Genomic DNA, 21,354 nt, shown 5'->3' with positions numbered 1-21,354 from the left:
GAGGAGATATATGGATGCAGTTAGAGAGGACATGGAGGTAGTTGGAATGAGGACAGAGGATGCAGAGGACAGAGATGGAGGAGGATGACTCACTGTGGAGACTCCTGAAGAGGGAAAAGCCGAAAGAAGAAGAAGAAGAAGAAAGAAAGAAGTTTGTGGTGCTTTGCTAGAATTGTTGTGTCGTAGCAAGGTCACAGGTTCAACCCTCAGCTGGAACCTTTCTGTGTGGAGTTTACATGTTCTCCCAGTACATGTGTGGGTTTTCTCCAGATATTCCAGTTTTCCCCACCAGTTCAAAAACATTCTTTAGATTAACTGGGGGTTCTAAATTTATTTAGATTAGGTCTGTGTGTACCTATGGACTGTTCAGGGTGTAGCAGACATGCACCAAGCTTCCTGCGACCCTGAACAAGTGTGCACAGAGAATGAATGGGTGGATGCATTTTTTCAAAGGACCTGTAAGGTTTTTATTAGTTACACAGATATTGAGGTGTAAATGACACTAATGATACTGAAGGGTCAATACATTAATAAATAAATTTTAAAAATATATCATTGTAAGTAAAACTGCTGCAGAAATCACTTGCCTAAGTTTAAAGATTAATAAAATTGTAGTTAGGTGCTATTAGGTCCATCTAAGTGGTTAAGAGTATACAGTAGACTATATAAGAGTTGTGTTTTTAAATTGTATATGGTAATATATGTATATGGGATTTTTAACATTACTGTTGTGTTTTTTTATGGATTATGGAAAAACTTTTTTATTATTATTTGTTCTTAATTATTGTGATGTGATGTTTGTACGCTATTAGTTTCACCAGGGGATAGCAAGAAGTGTAATTTTGATTCTTTGTATGTCTGTACATGATGGAATTGACAATAAAGTAGACTTTGAAGTAAAGGTGCCTTGTTTGGACGCTGTGACTGACGTATAACATCAGTATCGTATATCAGAACTGAAGCTTCAGTATCTAACAGCATGCTGTGTGTTTGAACTACTAATAAACTAACATTAGGTCAACCTGAGGGGTTGTGAAAGTACAAATTTGATTCAGTTCAATTCAGTTTATTTGTATAGCGACGAGTCACAACAGAAGTCATCTTAGGGCACTGAACAGAAAATAGAGGGTTAACAACATGAAATTACTTTTAACATAATAAACCTCTTCTCTGATATTTGATCTTTAAATATTGGATCATTTTTTACTTAAATTAAAGCATTCACGTAGTTTGTAATTGATGGAGTTGTTTACACAAAGATTTGTGACCATTAACTCTTTTTCCATGATGATGCTTTACAACCACAAGGTGGCACTTTAGACCTACACTTACTGTTGATCCCAGAAAACATTAGGAGATTAAAAAAAGAAAGAGATATGGAAACACAATCATCATACTTTGGATAAAATATGTTATTAGATGTGTAAAATATGAAAATATATAATTTTTAACAACTGTTACACTACTGAAAAATGACAAAATCACGTATTATATTGTACAACTAAGATTCTTTAAACTGTGTCTTCTGCAGTAATCTTGACCTGGTTTGTTTCTATCTGCAGCAGCGAGGACACAAACCCAGAGGTCAGTGGACTGACTGCTTCTGGTCCACATGAGTCTGAGTCTCATGATGAAACACAATCTCACAGCAGGGTGACCTAATTCTTCAGGAGATCAAACTCAGGCTCCTTACTGTTGAAGAAAAAGTAGAAATGATGCTGAGGTCACCTTCAGTATCAAATCTAATGTTAAGCAGCTCTGCTTGGATCTAAATCCCACCTCAGCAGCACCGTTCGTTTGATTTAACAGGATTGCTACACTGTATTTGTTTAGTTCTTGTGTATCTGCATTCTTGCTAATGTCTAAAGATAAAAATGCAAAAAATAAAATAAGAAATGTGACAATTGTATATAAGATTTTTAAGCCGAATAATAAATTGTAGAAATAAAATGCAGGCTCCATTAAATGATGCTAACCAGTCAAAATATTTATACATCTCTATTCTGAAAAATCATAGTTAATTATGTGGAGCACATTTAGTAGTCATACTGTTCGTGGTTTCCATTTGTCTGAAAGGATCTCACAGTGTGGGTTTAGTATTTCTTGGATCCCTTGACATACAGAAACTTCAAACGTGTGTGTTCTTCTCTTGGTTACAACAGTGTGAATAAAAAAAGATACTTCTGATACTTTTTGAAGTGAGGTTCTGTGGAAAGATTTTAAATGATTAATATCTTACCTGCTGTTGATCACTGTTTGAATGACTTCAGTTCAGAATGATAACAGCTGGTTTGTTTGCAAACTACTCCAACCTCTAAAATGTTCATGCAAACACTACTTCACAGACCTTCACACAAACAACAGTTTTGCATCACGCAGTTATTTACGTGGAAATCGTAGTTTCCTGCACAAGCAAATAATGGTGGCGGCAGCTAGCAGTAGCACTTCCACTACAGCCTGGGGCACTTTCTGTAGGAATATCATAATATGTATGCTTAAATAACTATGCCATGCAAAACTAAAGGCACTGTAACGGTTTGAACAACAGCACTTTTAAGAATGGAAGCATGTTAGGATGGAGAAATCCACACTGAAAGTGGGTCTGTTCAGCCTGTCTCTAAAAGCTACAACTGTGCTTTCCCTTAAACCTGCGGTAACCATTCCTTCTATTAAACACTGAATAATGATATCAGAGCTTGTAGACACATACAAATGTCTTGGTATTTGGCTGGATAAAGATCTTAATTTAAACATCATATTACATATCTAATAAAAAAGCTAAAATTTACTCTAAGTTTTTTTGTATAGACTGAAATCATGTTTTTCTATTTCTTCCTGTAAGCGGCTTGTAACAGGTGTGTTTTTATCACAGCTGGATTACGGAGACCAAACCAATAGATTTGTCTCCCCCACTACCTTAGCTATACTGAAGCCCATTTACCATGTTGCAGGTTCACCCTTTAGGACTCACTGTTGTACTTTATATATCCTTACTGGATTCACTTCACTCAATATTCAAAGGATGAAGCTTTCATATAGAAAGCCATTTCAGGAAAATGACCATCATACATCTACTCCAAGTCATTTCACTCCAGAACACACAGTCTCAGGGTCAGTAGCTGGCTGTGGCTTAAGGTATCCTCTGTTTGCACAGAGTCAGCAAAGATGAGTTTGTTCTATTTCAACCCGTGGTCTTGGAATGATCTGCAGCTTAAGTTGAGGTTGAAATCCTTATTCCTTTATCTAGTTTGAAACAAAAACTGTCAGAGGTTTTAATCAAGTTTTGCGCCTGTAATGTTTAAATATCTTAAACTGTAATATTTTTTAAACTTGCATTGTATTTTATGTCTTATTACTGGACGTTTTGTTGTAAATATGTTAATACTACTGTTACTGTTCTTAAGACTGTTGCTGTATTTGTAATGGCTTCTTTGCACATTGCCCAGGACATCCTTGTAAAAGAGATTAATACTCTCAATAGATTTTTTTTTTCTGGAAAAATAAAGGTTTAAATAAAAAAGTGGGTTGTCTGAGAAGGTTTACACCACCATATATATTTTTATTTTTATTTTACTGTTATCTTGACAAAAATATTGTGATGTTCCTGCAGAAATAAATACTGTCTGCACTGGACATGTTACCTCTCACTGCTGCTTTTTGCTTCTGCAAATAACCATAGAATTAAATTTCCATGGAAATAAATTAATACTGTGCAATTGTCCGTGCTTTGAAAGTTTCTAAAGAATTGTTTACATGAATCAGTATAAAATATGTTATGAATGGCGGCGTTTAAACATGGTAGCCATCTTCTCTGGTCTCTATGCTGCTCAGACTAGCCATTAAGTCACTCGTCCAGTCAGAATAAAAATATTTCTTCAATCTGCAATCTACAACAGGTAAGATGCTAATTATTCAGAACCTTGAACTGTCCAGAATTGGTGTTAGGAGCAGGTCATTATTAGGCCTGCTTCACTGTTTGCCACATAGATTGCTCATCATGAATGAAGCTAGTGAAAATGAGTGTGTGTGTGGATGTGTGTGCGTGTACCTGTATGAGGTAGTGCGAGCAGAGGCTGAGGAGCTCCAGCAGCTGAAGGTGGCTGCCTGCAGACAGGACGTCCTGGATGACAGCTGGCTCCAGCAGAATCTGCAGATAATCACAGCCATCAGAATTTAAAATTCATTGTAGTGGAGCTATAAATCATTATGACCCTTAAAGTGTAAAGAACAGAGCAGCAAAAGCAAAGTCCAGGAATATTTTGTAGCTTTCTGTATAAAAAAAATATACACACAGTTCCTGTATAACTTGTAATAACCATGTTTACCACCAAATACAGCAGGCTTATTATTTTTGCCCACCACCAAAGAAACAAAGAGCAGTAAGGTTTGTTCCTATATCTGTGTGTCCTTATGTGTGTGTGTGTCCGTTTGTCTGTTTGAAACCACACTACAGATTTATTGAAAGTCTCTGAAAGTAATCTATGGATAGATTTAAATTAATGGAACCCATTCAATTTTGGGGTCAACCCAATTCAAGATGGCTACCACAGCTAATCAACATTATTAAACACATAAATGGCTATAACTCGGTCATTTCTACAGATATAGAGCTAAAATAGAATGTGGCAGTAGTTGAGCCATTGCAAAAAAAAAAAATAAAAAATAAAAAAAATAAGCCTTAGTTAAAACATCTGCCACTCTGTCATGCATTCAATATAACTATACAAGTCTCAAGAAAAAAATAATAAACTCCACTTGAATCGGATCATATTCAGATAGTGAAATAAACCATGTGGAACACATTCCTCCAGTTTAATCAGATCTTACACCATCATGCCCATCTGAAGTTTCCACAGCACCTCATGACACTCATTACTCAAAGTATGAGCTGGTTGTGTCATTTCATTTTAATGTATTTGTGTTCACTCTAGTTATTTATTTGGTAAATATTGTTTATGTTCAGCAGGTTTTCTGTTAGTTTCCTTCACGCCTGCACCCCATCTCCTTGTTAACTCGTATTTCTGTTGGTTCAACTCTTATCTGTTTGTAAAACAAAAACAATACTTCTCAACACTGCAAAAATCTGCTCCAAAATTATTGTTCGTCCTGTTAAAAGTTCTCCCTCGTGTAGAATTATTCCAGACTTTACACATTATTTTGTCAGGTTTAGTGAATCCCATCATTGTTCCCTTTGGATCTACAGACCTGTCCAGCTCCATAACTCCCTACCCCCGCCCATGTCGGTCTATTGACATTCAGCAAATTAACAACTGCTCATGGCATTTTCCTAATGTATTATATTTCACAGTGGTATTTGTTTACTTTACTTTACTTTATTAGCATTTACTTAAGTATCTCGGGGTCTTGTTCACGAATGAGAGAAAAATTAAGCGAGAGATGGATAGGCGAATAGGTGCGGTGTCAGCAGTGAAGCAGGCGCTGTACCGGTCTGTCGTGGTGAAGAGAGAGCTGAGTCAAAAGGCGAAGCTCTCAATTTACCAGTTGATCTACGTTCCTACCCTCATCATGAGCTTTGGGTTGTGACTGAAAGAAGGAGATCTCGGATACAAGCGGCCGAAATGAGTTTTCTCCGCAGGGTGTCTGGGGTCTCCCTTAGAGATAGGGTGAGAAGCTTGATCATCCAGGAGAGACTCAGAGTAGAGCCACTGCTTCTCCACATCGAGAGGAGCCAGTCAAGGTGGCTCAGGCATCTTGTTAGGATGCCTCCTGGACACCTCCCTGGTGAGGTGTTCCGGTCACGCCCCACTGGGAGGAGACCCAGGACACGCTGGAGGGACTATGTTTCTCGGCTGGCCTGGGAACGCCTTGGAATTCCCCTGGAGGAGCTGGACCAAGTGGCTGGGCCACCCTCTCCCACCAAGGAAGTCTAGGGACCAATCAGAGGAGTCTGGCTGAATAAGCATTCTGTCATATTTCAGGACTCTGGATTCTATCTGACGTTGTCCTCAGAACTCCCAGAAAGTGTACGGATCTCCCCAGAGGGAACAATGTGAACTGAGCAATTTACTACTCTTATTGGATCTCTTGCAGTGTCTCTGTGTGTTGTCTCTGGACATGCTCACCACCCTTGTGTCCCCCACCCCCCTGCAGAATATCGGCATCATTATGTTATTGTGTGCAAGTTTTTTGTTTTTTTTTTCATTTTCATGCCTTTAATCTTCAACCAAAGATTAAGAACATGTTGGGAATTTTGTTTGCCTCCAAAACCTATGTTGTCCCTTTCACCACTTCATTGTCTGTCCAAACAGGCCTCACTTGTAAATGAGTCTTCAAGGCTCATTGTGATTTATCGGTTTAAATAAAGGTTGAATGAATGAACGAATGGGGAGAGGGAAGTCTGGGGCTCCCTACTTAGGCTGCTACCCCCACGACCCGACCCCAGATCAGAGGAAGAAAATGGATGGATGGAGAGGTATTTATGTTTTTCATTGGAAATTTTTAACATGAAATTCTAAACATTTAGGAATGCAGTAACTGCATTTAAGTGTCTGTGTGTGTGTGTTCAGATGTTTGTTGTACATATTGTTGCTCAAGTGCAGCCGGTTACATTGAATGAACAGCACTTGAAACAATCCGATAAAACTTCCCTGTTTCTGCCACATCACTTGAATGCAACAATAAATTCTGCATAGAAGCCCATTGACCCTCCTAAACTCTAAAAGCACAGTAGGATATGTTGGAGTTCAGTGTGAAATCTTACAAGTACACCACAAGGATGAATAATCTAAACCCTGGATTATTTCAAAGCCTAGTTCATAAAATCATAAGACCTTAATTATGGTTGAACAAAAATCTTAAATGAACAAAAAGCCTAGCGTTGTTTGAAAGAACATATTGCCTGCCAGTTGTCATGCAAACAATTTAAACTAAGATCATCTTGTGATGACAAATGACAGAATTATTGCACATTTTGGTCAAACCTCAATGAGAGAGCAAGATGTGCTAACTGCCTTCTTCCACCTGCGTAATATCGCTAAAATTAGAAACAACTTATCTAAAAATGATACAGAAAAACTGGTTTGTGCATTTGTCACATCTAGACTGGACTATTGCAATTGTTTGTTGTCTGGGTGTCCCAAAACTTCTTTAAAAAGTCTTAAATTAATTCAAAATGCTGCAGCCAGAGTCTTAACTGGAGTTAGTGGGAGAGATTATATCTCTCCAGTTTTAGCTTCTCTCCATTGGCTCCCTGTCAAATCCAGAATTAAATTCAAAATCTTACTTCTAACCTATAAAGCTCTCAACAACCTAGCTCCGTCTATTCGAGATCTTATTGTTCCATATTTTCCTAACAGAGCACTTCTCAGATTGCAGGTTTACTTGTGGTTCTCAGAGTTTCCAAAAGCAGACTTGGAGGAAGATCTTTCAGTTATCAGTCTCTTGTGAACCAACTTCCAGATACTGTCAATGAGGCTGACACATTGTCCAGTTTTAAGACTGGGCTTAAAACTTTTCTTTTTGATAAATCCTATAGTTAGTGTTGGCTTGTTATGCTGCCATAGGTAGACTCCTGGAGGACAAAATGACCTAATTTCCATAAATGATTTGCTAAAATTGAAAAGTTTTCATCTGATACTATTTCTATCTTAATGTGTGATTCTTGACCTGCCATTGTGTATCTGTTCCTCCTTCCTGTTCCTCTCAAACCCAGCCGGTTGAAGCAGATGGCCGCTTGTCCTGAGCCTGGTTCTGCTAAGGTTTCTTCCTCATGAGGGAGTTTTTCCTTTCCACTGTCACCTTCATGCTTGCTCAGGATGAGAGTTCTGTGATGGAGTTAAATTCAAAGCAGTCTGCTCCTCAGGTAAATAATGTTAAATTATTATTTATTTTTATATGTTTCTGTTCAGTGCCCTGCGACGACTTTTGCTGTGACTCGGCGCTATATAAATAAACTGAACTGAAAACTGAATTGAACAGTTAATGCTAAAGTTATAAGTAAAAATCTAGTACTAGTATGTGATAGTCACTTGGCTCTGGCAGCCATCTTGAATGAAGTTGACTCCAAATATTATTCAGTTGAAAATGTACAGCCAACGCTTACATTCTGAGAGTCACATTAATGTTTGTCTACTGGCTCATGACATATTTTTGCTAACAGACAGGCAAACACACACATGCACAAACACCTGCAAAAGTATTATTGTCACTTTGTCGTTGGGGGTGTGGGCAACAGCCCAGTCAGACTAACATGCCATCTCTGTGATCTGATCCAAACCAGTTTTTAAAGGCAGGAGCAAACATCTGGTAATCCATTCTGCAGCCCTGCCCTACATAGCCACACCACCGTGACTGCATCAGCAGTGAAAGTGAGAAAAATGACATCATTCGTCTGTCGTGACCCTTGATGCTGCTGATACAGTGAAGAGCTAAATGTTGTTGGCAGCACTTGTGGGTTTGTTTGTTTTTTCTGAATCCTGTTTATTTCTTCATTCTGCAGATAAAATTGATCTGAATAAAAATGTATCACTTCTTTCTTGTACATGTTGTCCACTCATTGTAAGTGGTGTGGGAAAAAAAAAGTTTAGCTGACAAAGTCTTGTGATATTTAAAGGAAAACGCAGCTCAAACACAAACTGAAATAATTCATATGATTTTATCTTGTTGCTTAGAAATCTATAGAAACAGAAAATATCACTGAACGCTTTGTGATAGCATTTTTCTTTCCGAGTCTGCAATTAGAGCTGCATCTGCACATTTCCATTTATCTCAGCTTGATTTCCTGGCACGCCTGGGCAACAGTCCAGTTAACCACATGCACCATTTATGAGCTCCATAAACTTAACATATTCAGACAGAGGAAAATAATAAGAGCTTATTTACTTCTGTTTCTGTGGTCTATCAGTGTCTGAAAAGTAAGGACAGAAATCACACCCCAACAATTTTCAGTCAGGTCATCTGGACAGTTTCTTTTTTTTTTGTGCTGAAACATTTCACCTTCCATCCAGAAGGCTTCATCAGTCAAGGAAACGCAACACAAAACTGATTCTTCCCCCAAACAGTTTAATCCAAAATGGAACAAACCAGTTATGTTGGCACGTCCCCTCCTCCAGTGCCGGCCCTCTCCCTCATCGACAGTCATGTCAAACTGGTTCAAAACCAACAACGTCCATGCTCAATAATCCAGGTATACAATCCAACAATTTTCAGTCAGGTCATCTGGACAGTTTCTTCTGGCTGGAAGGTGAAACATTTCAGCACAAAAAACGAAACTGTCCAGATGACCTGACTGAAAATCGTTGGATTGTAAACCTGGATTATTGAGCATGGACTTTGTTGACAGAAATCATAATTATGGGTGGAAGCTAATCTAATTAAATTAAATCTATTAAATGATGCATTGTGATACGGGCATAAACAATTCTGAATTGATTCAGAAATGTTTTAGATGAGTATTTAATGTTAATCATGTCCTGTTGAAGGCACACAAACCCTTGAACTCTGAAGTGTAGTAGCGGAGCCCTCAGATAGTTAATTATGTGTACACAAGAAGTGACAACATACAAGTGGCAACTGAGACTTCACTTATTTTCTTGCAGTTTGAAGCTGACAGCCATTCGCCAACAGATAGCCAGTGAGTGGCTACCTTATTTTGCACACTTTGGAGAGCATAATAATGACAAGGGCTATTCCCACACTGACCAAAAACATATAAAGCCTGAAAAATGCAGGTAAAATTAGACGTAGACACCCATTGTCACATAATCTTACATCTCTTTAGTCAATATTTTGGCTCCTTTTGCTCATTTAATTCCCTAAACCCTGTTTGAATGAAAACTGTTGTATGTGTCAACCAAAATAAGTTGTTTCTTTTCAGTCTGTGAGATTCTAAGCTCAGGATTTTGTTTGAAGTAGGAATATGGGCTCATCAAGATTTACCCAAAAATGTTTCATTATTGCAACTCACCCCTCTAAGTTATAATCAGATTGAATTGTGAAGAGCCTAAAGAGTCCCATCCCTAATCACAACCCATAAATCTGTTATAAACCTAAGGAAATTTGTTGTAAAAGAAGCACCACATCGTATGTTTTCTTTGACTCAATCAGCCTACTGCCTGGGTGCAGCAGCCGTGATGTTGAGCAGGAGTAATGACTGTAATACCTCAGAGTGAACGCTCTTCATACCCTGCTCTCACACTCTTTACTCCACTGCAGGCAGAGAACTTCAGCCTCACACAGCAGGAGTCAGTTCTGTAACAGTTTACCTGGTTTAGTGTGAGTTCACAGAGCTTGTGTGTATTCTGACATGAAATGTGAACTTTTACCTGGACGAGAACACAAAACTAGAAAGTTCCTGGAAAAACTTTGACAGGGACTGCCACGTTGCAGCCATTTTAAAATTGATTTGAGAGTATTGTGTGTTGGGGTTTGCTCTCAGCTGCCACCATAACAAACTTAATCTAACCTGGCAAAAGAAATATCAATGAGTTATAGTCATTTTTATTTTAAGCTATTTTTTAAGCCATCTTGGATTTTTGATTTTGATTCAGTATGTGACGAGGAACGTTCTCAGCTATAACCACTCCAGATTTCATCTCCATAGCTAAGTTAAATCCATTTAAATGTAGCTTTGGTGGCCATCTTTCTTGGATTTTTTTATTTGAATTCAGTATTTATTGGACAAGCTCATCCATCCATCCATCCATTTTCTTTGCCCGCTTATTCCATTTTGGGTCACGGGGGTCGCTGGTGCCCATGTCCAGCAATCACTGTGCGAGGGGCGGGGTACACCCTGGACGGGTCGCAAGTCCATCACAGGGACACATAGACACAAACGAGACAAACAAACATTCACTCTCTCACTCACACCTAGGGACAATTTAGAGTTACCAATCAGCCTAACATGCATGTTTTTGGACTGTGGGAGGAAACCGGAGTACCCGGAGAAAACCCACGCATGCACGGAGAGAACATGCAAACTCCACCCAGAAAGGCCCCTGGACCGGGGTTTGAACCAGGGACCTGCTCGCTGAGAGGCAGCAGCTCTACCAGTAGCGCCACCGTGCTGCCTCTGGACAAGCTCAATATCTTTTAAAATAGCCGAGTTATCATATTTTTACCTTTAAGCGAATGTGGCCATCTTGGATTTTTAATTTGCATTAAACATGTATAACTCACTCTCAACTACCACCATACCAAATTTCAGCTCAATATCTCAAAGAATGACAGAGTTAGAGCCAATTTTGAGTATTCTGCTATAGCTGTGGCAGCCATTTTGAATCAAAATGGCTCCAAAAGTGAATCAGTGTTTTGTTCAAAGACCTCGTCCCTCATGTGACCTCACTGTAGCAGTTAGAAGCTGTTGAGTTTTGTCAGTGCTTTTCAATGAGAAAAATGGCGTCTTTGTTTCCAAATTACATCTCCATGGTAACTCGAAATACCAATAAAAGTAATATCGCACATTACAGCGCCGAGCCGGTCGTTTTGATAAAACATTTGTGGGGGGGGTGCACATTACGGTTTGGGCCGCATTAAAATTGACGGAAGAGTTAAGGCTCCAGTATACTGCCGCGTATGTCCGTAAACGCGTACGCAGAGGGTTCAGACATGATACTCTTGCAGAGCAGCTTCACAGACAAGGGGCGTTTACCTTCGGGACAAATTGAGGTCGCCGATTGGTCATTTGCTGACACGCCTACTGGATTGATTGACAGGTCAGAAAAAAGAAAAAAAGCGAGCGCTGGCAGCCTCAGCCACAGCGGTGTTCTGTGTTTGTATGTTGTTAATAAAAAGATCTAAAAAATAAAAAAAAAACAGAGAGTGCTGGCTCTACAGCCCACACATCAAACCAGCCCACCAGGAAATCTCCAGACTCTCCCGCAGCCATGCTGGACCTGAGTTTAATTCACTCGTGACAAATTCCTCCATTTCTCACCATTTCAGTCATGGCATCAACGAAGGAGGAAGAGATCACTGCCTCTTGGCAAAAAAACAAAAGAAAAGGCCAGATCAGGGATGAAGAAGGGGAATTTAATACATTGGTGTCGCATACAAAACAGTCCGTCGCTTGGCAGTTTATTGTGCGACACCGCGTACGCGTATGCGGTCATAAAAATTGGAGCTTTGCATGGAGAGTACGCTGGGGGGTACGCACGTACCTCTCCGTACGTACGTGCGTACCTCTGCGTATGGATGTACGCAGCAGTATACTGGGGGCTTAAGATCCTTTTCAGGTGGATAAACTTCTGAATGTCTTCTGCCTAAAGCTCTGTTCCATAAACTAAATCCACTTGACATTTGAGATCAGGAAATGTGTTTCCATCTCAGTGTTGTTTAAAACTGATCCATCGTGGCACTGATAACATTAATGGTTTCACTAAATCTGCTAAAGTATGAAAAGCATGCTGTGACGACATGTCTACTCACTAACCTGCTGGCCTCTGACATGTGGCTGAAGGATTTTTAGTAGGTCGTTACATCTACAGGGTGGAGATAAACATATTGCCCTCATCTCATCTACTACCATCTACCCCAGGCAGACAGGAGCAGAGCCAAGCAAAGCAGGGCGGCATGCAAGCCTGCAGTTGACCTACTTACCGACTCACCCTTTGCTCATTTCCACTGTTGTAATAAAATTAGGAGTAATTACCAAGTTCTTAGCCTTTCACTATACAATAAGTCACAAGGCAGTGAAAATCACAGGCACAAAAGAAGATCGGAAAAAAGAGAGGTGACTACACATTTATAGATGCAGGGGAAATCACATGTGCCTCTTAGATGATGCGCTTGAAGATATCACATTAGAATATGTTTTATTTTCAAACTCACATATGTGATTTTTTTAATATACCGCAAAAATGTCCAGTAGTTGTACTGCAGCTTGCAGCGTAGCGACCATTTATCGGTAAATTCTAGCATAGAGCACACACTTCTGCATAACTCATCCTGCTGAAGGAGATTAGGAAACTGAGATTAAAAAGGTAATCTCCAAAATCCATGGCTTGAATCAGTTTTGTGACATCGGAGGTCCTGGTCAATAGCAATTACAATTTTAAAACATAAATGTGCTTCCAATATACAAGGTATTTTGTACTCCACTTATAAAGAATCCTGGTAAAAAAATTAAAATAAAATGTAAATATATTTGATCTAACAAAATTATATAGTCCTAGTTTTGAGTAAAATTAGCATAGTTAGCAAACTCAGCTTTGTTTGAAGGACATCATATTTCATTCCAGATTTTTAAACTAAGATCATCCAGTGATGAACAAGAGTACTAAATAAGGCACATTATAGACCCGTCGACAAACTATACAGCAATCAATAGCAATAGCCCAAATAACTCCAAGCAATTTGAAATTTGCATCTGAATTAATGTGGATGCTTTGCAGAGCTGAGCCTAAAACAAAGTAGTCAATATATTCAAAACCAGAACAAGGGCTTGAACACTGCCAGTCTTCAGTTTTAGCTCATTGTTGTCACCAGGTGACATTATCAGGTCTGATGGTCTGATGAAGAGCTGTGCTCAAAACGTCACCTGCTGTAACTAAATCAGCCAGAAGTGAAGTCCTGCAGAGTGAAAGTCCTTTTTCTGTTTTTGCCAAATTATTTTTTGCATCTGGGCTGGACGACGGCCATAATTTTGATCATGGATGTACATGTTTGTAGAGTTGTTGCCTCTCTGCGAGAAAGCTGCCGGATCAAATCCCAGCTCGGGGATCGTTCTGGGTGGAGTTTACATGTTCTCTTCGTGCATGTGTGGGTTTTCTCCGGGTACTCCGGTTTCCTCCCACAGACCAAAAACATGCATGTTAGACTGATTGGTAACTCTAATTTGTCTCTAGGTGTGAGTGAGAGAGTGACTGGTTGGTTGTCTCATTTGTCTCTATGTGTCCCTGTGATGGACTGGAGACCTGTCCACCCTGCCTCTCGCATAGTGACTGCTGGACATGATCACCAGTGACCCTCATGACCAATTCCCGAAATCAATGGATGAATGGATGGACGTACGTACGGACAGATGGATGGATGGTTCACCTGTGACAGCTCATGCTCACCTGTCCGGTGTAGGCAAAATCCAAAGCATGTTTTAGTCCAACGCTGGTCACTCCTTGTAGCGTCACCTCGTCTGCCTCACTCTCCACCATACACAAACTGAACATGGCCTGATGACACAGTCAAAACACTGAGATCAGCTGAAGTAGCACTGCATCAGAAATATAGAACCAATTCTTTTTTAAGGCAGGCTAAACAATTTTTTTCATTCAATTCATTCAACCTTTATTTAAACAGATAAATCACATTGAGCCTCAAAGACTCATTTACAAGTGAGACCTGTTTGGACAGACAAAAAAGTGGTAAACTGGACACATGTAGGAATTGGAGGCGAAAAAATTCCTATCAGACTTTTTTTTTCCTGCCTGAGAAAAAAAAAAACAACTCTAATATTAAAAAACACCTCGCCCAAACAAGAACATAGTGACGTAGACATTCTGCAGACGGACGAGACAAGAGAGGTCAGCAATGTTCATAGATGCTCTCTCTCGTAAGAGTTCTGATAAGGATGGAAAATCAGTCAATGTCCTCCGGTGAGATCCATAAACATTCTCGATGTATGTCGAGGAATGGCCAAGAATAACGTCTATGAGAATCCAAGAGTCCTGAAATGATGACACAAAGTTTATTCAGCTGGCTCATCTAGTTATCAGTTGGAAATTCCTCAGGGATGGGGTGGTGAGCATCAGATCACATGTTCTCCAGGTGAATTCAGATAAGATGGCCTTCAAGGACAGCCAAGGGAGCCAAATTCAGATAAACACACAGTTGTTTTGGGGACAGGCAGAACTTAATGACATCTACCTTGAGTCTGTGTTGGTCGACTCGGTTCCGAAATGTCCAAATTACGTGGCCACACCGATGGAACGTGACTGAGTAAAAATCCCCAAGATCTGATCCATTCAGCCCAAAGCATTTGAGTCCGGGTACTCCAGACATGAACCAAGCCATCATAAAGGCAAGCAGCGTGATCGGGTCCAAATTTGCTGCTGACGACTTCCTTGATTGTTGATAAAACAATCAGCAACCAGCCGAATCCAAAAAGCAGGAACCATTTATCGTAAATCCAATTAAATATGCGTCCTTAAAATCCACAGATGGCAGCAGAGATAGACACATCATCAAGTCTTCCAGTCCATTTTACTTCTAATTTGACAAAAACAACACAAGCTTAGTTACAATGAACGTCAGTGGAAGACTAGGTGTGCACTCTTTGTATTCTGAGAGAATCTGAAAGTAAACTAGAAAGTTCCTGAAGAAAATAAGACATGGACTACCTCGTGATGGCCATTTTAGGGTTCCGTCAGGTGTTTTGTATGAGGAAAAATGGCGTTTTTCTTTGTGAGTTACGTCACCATGGTAACTTAAAACGTCAATAAAAATAAAAGCACACATCATGGGGCCGAGCCGGTCGTTTTGGTATAAGATCTGTGGAGGTACACATTGCAGTTTGGGCCACATTAAATTTGACAGAAGAGTAAGATACAATGTTAAGAAACCTTGTCAGGTGGATAATAATAGGTTGCTGCCTTTCCCAACTATTAATAGGTGCCTGCCATGTAAATGCATGGCAGGCACCTATTATTCTACACCTCGGAAGTGTGTCAACATTTCTATCTCCGTTAATGCGGCCCGAACCACAATGTCTACCCCCACCAAAGTTATATCAAAATGACTGGTTTGGCCCCGTGATGTGTGCTATTACTTTTATTGGCATTTTGAGTTACCATGGCAAAGTAATTTACAAACAGACACAATATTTCACCAACTCCAGGAACTAGTTGGTGACTGCCCATTTATTATTCTACACCTGATAAGCGTATATTTTTCAACGTTCAACATGGCAGGCACCTATTATTCTACACCTCGGAAGTGTGTCAACATTTCTATCTCCGTTAATGCGGCTCGAACCGCAACGTGGACCCCCACAAAAGTTACATCAAAACGACCGGTCCGGCTCCGGGAAGTGTGCAATTACTTTTATTGGCATTCGCAGTTACCATGGCGACATATTTTGCTAGCAAAAATTAATAAAAAAAAAAATATATATATATATTTATTAATAATAATTTAATAATAAATAGGCAGTCCCTGTCAAAGTTTCTTCAGGAACTTTCTAGTCTTATAGTAATGACACTGAGTAAAATAAGGCAAAAAGTAAATGTTTTATGTGTAAATTGATTAAAAATGTAAAAATTGTAGACTAAAGAAGTTTGCTTGCATAAATCTTTATGAAGTTTGAAGCGTAAAAGTGGAACATGCTTTAATAAACTCCAAAACTTGTAAAAATTTACAAACATAAAATTGTGTAAAGAGCACTAATGAATTCAAAACACCAATTCAGTTAACTTTTTGTGACCTGTTTAATGATGGAAGGATGTTTTCAGTATAAAGTATTCCTGAAGTATTGAGCTCCAAAGAGGGCTGGATTTTCTAACTTGTTTTACCAAAATCCTGTTATTGTCAGTGGGGAAATATTATTGTTTTTTTTATTATGTCCATGTTATACAATTCAGTTCAATTCAATTCAATAATACTTTATTAATCCCAAAGGGAAATTAAATGTTGCTGTAACATTATCCTAATTTCATTAAGAGATTTTATAGATACTGATGGCTGTAGGCAGGAAGGATCTCTTGTAAAGGTCTGTCCCACAGTGGATCCGAGGAAGCTACAATGTAGTGCTAACAAAAATTATTACACAATTTCTGATGTTTTCAGCACGTTTCATGTATTTTCATACTGGTTTTCATAAAGCTGCAGGAGGAGATGTACCAAATTAAAACTAGTGATTCAAACAAAAGAATTGTGGGTGAATAATAAAAGGTGAAGCCTAAATGCTTGTGCACTGGCATCCTTAATGAAGTATCTACCGGTAAGTGGGCTGTGACTATTTGGCAAAGAGCATCCGTGAGGGAGTCTCCAGAACGTCATTTGTAGGGATTCTCAATGTCCTCGCTTGAATTGCAAAAACTTGCAGCGTTCCGAATTGAATTTTGAACATACTTTATAAATCTTTGCAACAAATGTTCTTGCAAAATAGTGACAGATTTGTCACAGGGCATCTCAAACCCTTGTCGATTTTGTTACCAACCCATCTCAAGAGCAAACTAAGCTGTTGATGAAAACAGATTTTGAAAATCTCATCCAGCAAACTACGTCATAAATGCAGAGGCGGCTGCCAAAATGAGTAAAGGTGGACAATAAAATAAAATGCATGGCCTAAAATACAGCTTTGTAAGCTGTGCACGCAAAAATAAGCCCTGTTTTTCCTAAACTGGCAGAGCAAAACACGGCTGCACTGCTTCTCGGTCACAAACACCCATAAATCAGTGAGACGACGCCTGAAAATAGGCCCATTTATAGAAACATTGAGTAAAATTTGAGATGTCAATTAGACTCCAACTGTCTAAGCCCAGTGTGATACTATAAAGAAAAACCCTGTATCACGAGATGTCTCAACCACAGGCCTCGATGCTACAACTGACCAGCTTTGTTCTTCCATTCTTTAATGTTGATGCTGTGGGCTCACCATGTCATATATGAAAGTTTCCAGCACTGACACATTGAGCAATTCGTTTTAAATGTGAGTATGAGTGGAAGAAAGCCCAGAATAAACCTAGCAGACATGACAATGTAGATGTTCTCTGTATCGATTCATTAACCTAAACCCTGGAGGTCAGCAGAGACAAACAGTACAATCATTACTTTGTGTTACACCTCTCTGTCCCATCCTGACACACACACATATGCCGTCACATGAATGCATGCTGGGCTTCATGGAAAATCAAAGCAGCGGATGAAGGGTCTGCAGTCGGGCTCGGCTGTGTGCGAGTTCAGCTGGCAGCTCGCTAATCAAAGCTATTGACTGGTGTCACACCATGAGGTGATGGCAGGACTATAGATCAGTGCCAGACAAAAGAGATCAGCCACAGACAGGAAGAAAATGAAATGATCTTTATACATTTACCTTTTCTTTAAGATTACCGTCAGAAACAGCATAATTCATTGTCTTTAGGATTTTTTGCCAGTGTAGACAACTTTGCTGCCTCGGGATAGCAATTTTGCAAAGTTACAGCTCTTAAGTATCTATTGGGATTTTCTTTCAATCACAGAAAATCACATGGCATTAAAGCTTCAAAGGTCCATGAGCTGTTCAGGTTGCACATTTCCTTTTGTCATGAAATCATTTCAACCCATCCAAACGATTCACAGCACACGTTAACTTGAAGTGTAAGTCTGATGTGGGAGACTGGGTCACCTCAACGCCATGCTGAGTTTTAATCAAAACTGTGCAGAACTCAGCCTTGTTGCTTCACTGCTGTGCTAATTAAGAATCCACTGGTTCACTGAGAACAGGAGGGCCCGTTGCTTCACCTGGGGTGTGACGTGTGAGCAGTGGTCAGAGTGTGTACGGGTGTGAAACAGAGACCTGACCAAAGCAGACTCTACCTCAGTGTCTGCAGTGCTGATCGCCCCTGACCTTGGCAGAGAGGTGACAGTAGTGGCGATGGATGGCTCCTGTGGTTTGGGCCATAAACTCCCCACAGAGCAGTGTCAGTGCCAATTCTGCCGTGGGAAGGTAGTTCTCTAGTTAGTCTAACCTGCAGGCAAGATTTATGTGTGTGCTTATTGTGATAACGCCAGAGAAGAACTCCTGACTTCCTCACACGTCCACTGAAACATTATTAGGTTTTAGTGGGGGTGTCTCCACGTCTGTGTGAGGTATTGGGTCATTCCTTTTGGGCTGAGGCCATTTTTATTTGCAAGTTTGTCTTAGAAATTGTTTCATTCAAACCTTGCTCCTAAACCAGTGGTAAAACATACAGGACTATATTGTGATGTTTTAATTATTTTATTTATATTTTTACTGACAAGCACTAATAAAACACAGTACAGTAGGAACAACTTATCTATTTAAAAATTTTTTAAGTGATGTGTGTTGTCATCATTGTATGTTTCTATACAATGAAAACGGTGAGAATTGTTTACTATTTCTTTTGGAGCTTGTAAATATTTTATTTCTTTTTCACTTTTTGGTACTTTATTTTGTACCTTTATTGCATGATTTAGTATTTCTTGTTATTTTCTTTAGATTTTTGAGCAAGTCGAATCAGTTCTTCTCATCCAGAACATTTCATTGCATTGATGACCTTGTGTTAACCTGCATATGACGAATAAACAACATAACTTAATGCATTTAACCTAGCACACATGAAATGCACCCAGGTGGAGCAGTGGGCAGCTATGTAGGCGCTTGGGGCACAATTAGGGATTGGGTGCCTTGCTCAAGGACACCACGACATGTGGGCATGGCAGGGACTTGAGCCTGCAACTTTCTGGTCCCAAGTCAGCTACTCTACCTCTACACCATCTCGGTCCCAGCTGAAAGAACATCTATATTTTATTCCAGTTACATTTAGCTGAATACAAAATGATGCACAATAACAAGCACTAAAGAAAATATTATTCAATCTATTCTGTATGTTCGTATTCTTATTGACCTGTGAGGTCCAGTTTCTTTGCTCTGTCCTTTTTTTGGCACTGCAACATCCTATGGAACAGTATGAAACTACTGGCAGGAAAATGAAGCTCACTGTGCACAGGTGTGATAGTGACATCCACACATACTGGTCTGTGAAACTTACTATGATGAAGAACTGCTCTGTTTATTGGTAAAGAAAATCTTAATAAATAATATGGACCTGTTGTATTTTGATTATTTTATTATAATTTAAGATACAACTTTTATTGTGTTTGTTCTGCTCTTTTCAGGGTAAACTCAACACATCATTGTCCATTTTGGTCACTTCCAATGAAAGTTTTCACATCTTCATCTCTGCCAGCTCAACCTCCTGTCTCTTTGTTAGTGCCACCATTTGCAAACCATATACTACAGCAGATCTCACTACCATCTTGCAAACCTTTCCTTTTACTCTTGTAATTATCCTTCAGTCACAAATCTTCTATCATTTGTCTCTATCCACTCTGTTGAGCCTTCACTCTTGTCTTCACCTCTCTTGTGCACTGCTTGTTGTCTTGAATGGTTGCCCCAAGATATGTATGGTAAACTCATCCAACTTGAACACCTCTACGTCTTACAACTTGTTTCACCTTTCATACACATGGATGCTGTCTTGCTTCTGACTTTCATTCCTTTCTCTAACGAGTATACGTCCACATTCCAGGGTCTCTTCCACCTGCTTTTTAGTCTCACTACAGATCACAGTGTCCTCTGCAAGCAACATACTCCATGAGGACTCCTGTCTGATCTCATCTGTCAATCTATCCACCATCATTACAAACGAGGAGGGACTCTGAGCTGATCCCTGATATAATCCCATCTGGATCCTGAGCCTTTCTGTCACCTCTATTGCACATCCCACCACTGTCTTCTTGTTCTGAACTACCCTCACATATTTCCCTGCAACACCTGACTTCCTCAAACACTATCACAGTTCCTCTCCCAGCACCCTAACTCCACAAAGACACAATGCAACTCATTCTGATCTTATCTATACTTCATCATTACTCTTGAAACAAAACTGCATCTGTATTGTTCTTTCTGTGGATAAAACCCTACTGCTGCTGGTCACCTCACCTTTAAATGTGCCTGCAACAGCACTTCATGGTATGGCTCATCACCTTTATCTTCCTGTAATTACACAGCTCTGCACTTCATCTTTGTTCTTAAAAAAAACATGACCATTCCCTGGTATAAGGTAACAATATACAGTAGATTAGCTACTTTTTTCAAAGCAAATTTTATCCACATGACCAGTGTACTGTGAGAGACTGTCAGGTGTGTTGTGGAAAATTGTCCAATTTACTTAGTATGTCAAAAAAAATGTTCTCTGCAAAGGATTTGGCATTGTTGAGTGTTTGTGCCTGCAATATGTTGGCTGACAGAATAATTCAAACCCTGTTCCTTGCCAGCAGGCGGCAGCAGGTAGGATAATAAAATGGTGATGGTGGTGAACTGGACCCTGGACAAAATTCTACTTTGTAGGCTAGTGGCTGTTTAGTTTCCCCGATGTAAGACTGGTCACCCTCCTGACACTGAACAGCATACACAATATTACTCTGTTTGTGCCGGGGGACTGGATCTTTGGGATGAACCAGTCTTTGCCGTAATGTATTTTGGGGTTCAAAAGCCACTGGACGTTGTGTTTAGAAAATAAACGTCTCAGTTTCTCTGATACTCCCTCAACATATGGAATGACCACTGGTCTGGGTCTGGGTTCCTCCTTTTCACCTGATGGCTGACTGGAGTCCTGTTTGGGTTTCTTCTCTGCTTTCAGGAAGGCCCAGTTAGGATATCCACATTGCTCTAGAGCCTGT

The 21,354-nt window shown here is 39.7% G+C and overlaps 1 protein-coding gene across 1 annotated transcript in view; it reads right to left on the bottom strand.

Annotated features, from left to right (window-relative positions):
• klhl32 (kelch-like family member 32) overlaps nucleotides 1-21,354 on the bottom strand; it is a 65,822-nt gene that overhangs the window by 29,589 nt on the left and 14,879 nt on the right. Inside the window, exons 4-5 of the mRNA XM_037677311.1 lie at nucleotides 14,016-14,123; nucleotides 4,049-4,147 (exon numbers count right to left, since the gene is read on the bottom strand). Of these exons, the coding sequence (XP_037533239.1) occupies nucleotides 4,049-4,147; nucleotides 14,016-14,123 (207 nt within the window). The remainder of the gene's footprint in view (nucleotides 1-4,048; nucleotides 4,148-14,015; nucleotides 14,124-21,354) is intronic.

This window comes from Nematolebias whitei, chromosome 5, assembly GCF_014905685.2.
Source record: "Nematolebias whitei isolate Nwh7 chromosome 5, NemWhi1, whole genome shotgun sequence".
Taxonomy (NCBI): Eukaryota; Metazoa; Chordata; class Actinopteri; order Cyprinodontiformes; family Rivulidae; genus Nematolebias; species Nematolebias whitei.
The sequence above is the reverse complement of the archived record's forward strand: the minus strand, read 5'-3'. Positions and strand labels throughout refer to the sequence as shown.